Raw genomic sequence first — 4,214 nt, 5'->3', positions numbered from 1 at the left:
ATCAGTGTAATTGCAGCCCAGCAGCTGCTGACACCTTCCCATCCCCCCGGAGCTGCTGGTGGTAGCCGGGGTGGGGGGACCCCCGCCAGGGACCCTGGTGGCTCTGCCTCTGTCCCCTGCACTGCTGGGCTCTCCTGGTTCTCTTCATTAATGGGCACAGCTGAGTCACTAACGAAGGGCGATGTGTCCTCCCGTTTGGTGGTTTTATTTTGCGGGGTGCCCTGAAAGGGATGGTGTTTACTCAGAGATAGTTCCCCCCGCCTTTTTTTTTTTTTTTTTTTGGCTGGAGCAGAGAAACATGGAAGGCTCGCTCTCTCCTCCAAAAACACCAGTTTCCCCAGTTTCCCCTCATTCCTCATTGATGTTGACATGCCAGGCATATTTTTTTCAGGTCTCTCTTGACTTTGCTGAAGGATGCTCTCAAATGAATATTTCAGAGCTTTGATTTCGACTTAAAGGGAGCTGAATATTGAATATTTAACAAAGTCCTTTTTATCCACTGCTTTTTCAGCACTGGAGTGGACTAGGTGTTAAAAATCAATACAAACCAGGATCAAACACTCTTCCTAAAAAGCCTCACATCTCCACATCTGTGCTGCAGAGGTGATGCGAGTCACATCTCTCCTGGTACCCAGCCTGCTGGGCTGCCGTGTCCTTCCCCGTCCTCTCCATCGCCAAGCCAGCCTCTCTTCCCTTGGTCTTGCCTGTTCCATCCTCATTTTTTTGCTGCCATCGCAGCATCGCTTTCCAGCCCGCCTGGGTCCAGCTGCGGTGGCCAGAGAGGGCGGCAGCACCTGAATTTCCAGGTGGGGAGATTGGGCAGGAGGATGCAGGAGCTGCAAGTCAGCGATGGAGCCAGGGACAGACATGACGGTCCCCAGGACCCCCCAGGGGTGGCTGCTGCCAGCCACCGGCTTCATCAGAGGAGCTGCTGGCTCGAGACGAGGGGAGGGGAAGGGAGGAGAGGGGAAGGAAAGGGGTCCTTCTTCCCGGGAGCCAGCAATGCCCCGTGCCAGCCCTCAGCACCCCTCGGCCACGTCTCAGCTCAGAGCTGCACAAACCCGGGTGAACCAGGACTCAGGGTGGGGGGACACACACAGGTAACCCAGTCCCACCACAGAACCACAGTCACGAACCACAGTCACAAACATCACACGCTGCTGCCTCAGCTTCCCCACCTGCAACGCAGATGAAATGGTGCCCTGGGCTGGGGTGTTGAATTTTTCTCCTGCAAACCTCAGGTCTTTGCAGAAAAGGGAAAGGTCTTGGGGAGCTGCTGGGTCCTGCTGGTCCCAGCCGTGCCCACCCGCATCCCTGCTGCCGTCATCCTCGGAGCTGCATCCCTCCTCGGCTTGCTGCGAGGACGCTGGGGACATCTGATCCTTTTTCTTCTCCCTTGCAGGCACCACCTCCGAGCCCGCACTCTTGCCATTCCCAGGTGAGATTCTTCTCTTGAAGTCATTTGTCTCTAGAAAGTTTTCTAGCTGTCTGCTGAGGTCCCTCTCCCTGTCCATCCTTCCAGAGATACGGGGCCCCAGCCGCTGCCAGGGGCGAGTGGAGATCCTCTACAACGGCTCCTGGGGGACAGTCTGCGACGACGACTGGGACATCGTGGACGCCAACGTGGTGTGTCGCCAGCTGGGCTGCGGCCACGCCATCACCCTCCCAGCAGCCATGACCTTCGGCCAAGGCAGCGGACCCATCTTCCTGGACAACGTGGACTGCAAGGGCTGGGAAGCAGCCTTGAGTGAGTGCTGGAGCCACGGCTGGGGCATCCACAACTGCTACCACTACGAGGACGTGGCCGTCGTATGCAACGGTAATGAGGTTTGGTTCTTTGGGGGGCAGGGAGAGGAGGGGTACCTGTGGTGCTGCAAGCCTTGGTGTCCACAAAGGGAGGGATGGTGGGTTGGCTGGTGGGTTGGACTAGCAAAAGGAGGTCACGGATTGAGCAGGAACCCCAATGCAAGGAGCTGCTGGAGAGGGGATGCAGTGACACCTTGGGAGAGCCCATGCGTGGTATCTCCGAGCCTGTTCCTCCGAGCCTGGCTCAGCCAAACCTCCTCTGCATCCTTCCTCCACCCCTTCCTTCAATCCAGGTCATCCCCCAGCTCAGCACATTGGTGCTCCATAGGGTGACAAGCTTGTTTTGTGTTCCCCGTCACTCCCAGCTTGGGGACTTTGCAACCTCTCCGGCACAATCCACGGTGAAGGAGCACGAGCCCACCCACGCTCCTGCCGCTGAGTCAGCCGCTGCCCAGCTGCTCTTTCCCCTTTTGCCTTGCCTTTCTCTAAATTGCTGAGCTTTGCACTAGGAAATGTTCTGAAAGGTGAGAAAAGCAAGTGGAAAGTGTTCCAACTTGGCATGCGAAAGTGGAACAGCTCTGTGCTGATATATCGCCTACACCCGTGCAATATACCCTATATACCCCTGCTCCCTATACCCTATATCCCTGTGCTCTCTATACCCTATATCCCCATGCTCTCTATACCCTATATACCCCTGCTCTCTATACCCTATATACCCATGCTCTCTATACCCTGTATCCCCGTGCTCTCTATGCCCTACATCCCTGTGCTCTCCACACCCTATATACCCATGCTCTCTATACCCTTTACATTCCTTCTGCACAGCTACAGGGTTTGCTCGCCAGCCCTGCATCAACAACGGGTCAGCGTGAGGCTGTGCAGCCCCGGAGCTCAGCCAGGGTCGCAGCCGTTCGGTGAATCCCTGTGTCCTGCAGAAGCGGGGCTGGGAACGGGAGGGCTGGGGGGTTGGCTGGTGGGTTGGACCAGCAGCGAGCAGAGAAAGGAGGTGGCGATTGAGCAGGAACCCCAATGCAAGGAGCTGCTGGAGAGGAGATGAGAAAGGACGAAACAAAGAGGTGGGGAAGATGGGTCTGGGGGCAGAGGAGCGGCTGGTGCCCTTTGGTTGGTGACAGAGCCCAGGAGATGCTCTGGGGTGGCCCTGGGAGGAGATGCAGGAGTTTGACCTGAGCACCAGACCCCTCAGGAAGGTGGTCCCCGCCTGTGCCGCGTGGAAGCTTTCAAGAGCCAGCTTTCTGTCAGTTGTATTCACGGAGGGAAACGTGGAGCCAGCCGGCTCTTGGCCGTGCTGGTGGCCTGGGTTTCCCAGATGCTTCCCAGTGCCACCCCCCGCACCACCCCCAGACGATTGCACCAGCCCAGCTGAGGAGCCGGGACATGATGGGCAATATGGGAGCTTCAAACAACATTGTCTGCAAAAGAAATATAGCTCAAACCAGCAGGAAAATCAAAATATGACTGGTTTTTCTCTCTTTTGCCATGACTTTGGATGCAAATCCCAGGATAGGAGGGAGCCCGACTCCTGACAGCGCAGCGCTGTGATTTAGTCCAGGTCCCCGTGCCATGCCGCTGGGCACAACCTCCCGAGGTCCTGGCTCCATCCTCCAGGGCAGAGAGCTCTGGGCAGAGCAGCGCGGCTGCAAACGCCTCTTTCTTTCCCCGTCGGGGCGGGTTTGGTGCAAACCCTCTTGCTTTCCATGGCACGTGGGCACTGCTCCCCACCAGCTCCGGCACGGGGTGCTGCGGGCAGGGATGGACGCTGGCTCTCCGCTTCCCTTTGCAGAGCTCTCACCCACGCCAGCCAGCGAAGGACCGACCAGCAGGACCCTCACGGCCGCGGTACAAGACGGGGAAAGTAAGCTGCTCGGCCGAGGGCTGGTACAGACCAGTGTCCCCCACCCTTGTGCCCCCATCCTCACCCCTTTCCCCTCCATGAAGCACCCCAACTCTCCTGCTGCGAGGGGCAGACCCCCAGGGACCCCCTTGTTGTACCAACCGTGGCCAAACTCTGTCCCCAAGGGTCCCCAAGGCTCCCGTCGGCCATGCTGCCCTAAAGCATCGCCCCTTCCCCGCCGTGTCCCCCCGGTTTCTCTGCCATCCCAGCTCAGTGGCATCGCTGTGTGGCGGTGCGTGCGGTGACCTCCTGGGGGGATGCGATGTCCTCCTCACCTCGTGCTGCCACCCTGCAGGTGACGGCAGCATCCGGCTGGTGAGCTGGCCCGACATGTGCCGAGGGCGGGTGGAGATCTTCTACCGGGGGAACTGGGGCACGGTCTGCGATGACGACTGGGGGCTGAGCGACGCCAGCGTGGTGTGCCGGCAGGTGGGCTGCGGCCAAGCCCTGGATTACAAGAGCAACGCTTATTTCGGCTACGGCACGGGGCGCA

General features: G+C 58.8%; 1 protein-coding gene across 1 annotated transcript in view; it reads left to right on the top strand.

Annotated features, from left to right (window-relative positions):
- Positions 1 to 4,214, top strand: part of LOC104461224 (scavenger receptor cysteine-rich domain-containing group B protein-like) — a gene marked incomplete at both ends in the record, with an annotated part of 5,921 nt that overhangs the window by 630 nt on the left and 1,077 nt on the right. Inside the window, 4 exons of the mRNA XM_010072727.1 lie at positions 1,403 to 1,438; positions 1,523 to 1,819; positions 3,611 to 3,682; positions 4,017 to 4,211. Coding sequence (XP_010071029.1) covers positions 1,403 to 1,438; positions 1,523 to 1,819; positions 3,611 to 3,682; positions 4,017 to 4,211 — 600 coding nt within the window. The remainder of the gene's footprint in view (positions 1 to 1,402; positions 1,439 to 1,522; positions 1,820 to 3,610; positions 3,683 to 4,016; positions 4,212 to 4,214) is intronic.

This window comes from Pterocles gutturalis, unplaced genomic scaffold (genome assembly GCF_000699245.1).
Source record: "Pterocles gutturalis isolate BGI_N339 unplaced genomic scaffold, ASM69924v1 scaffold27257, whole genome shotgun sequence".
Classification (NCBI taxonomy): Eukaryota; Metazoa; Chordata; class Aves; order Pterocliformes; family Pteroclidae; genus Pterocles; species Pterocles gutturalis.
Note: the sequence above shows the minus strand (reverse complement) of the source record. Positions and strands in the feature narration are given on the sequence as shown.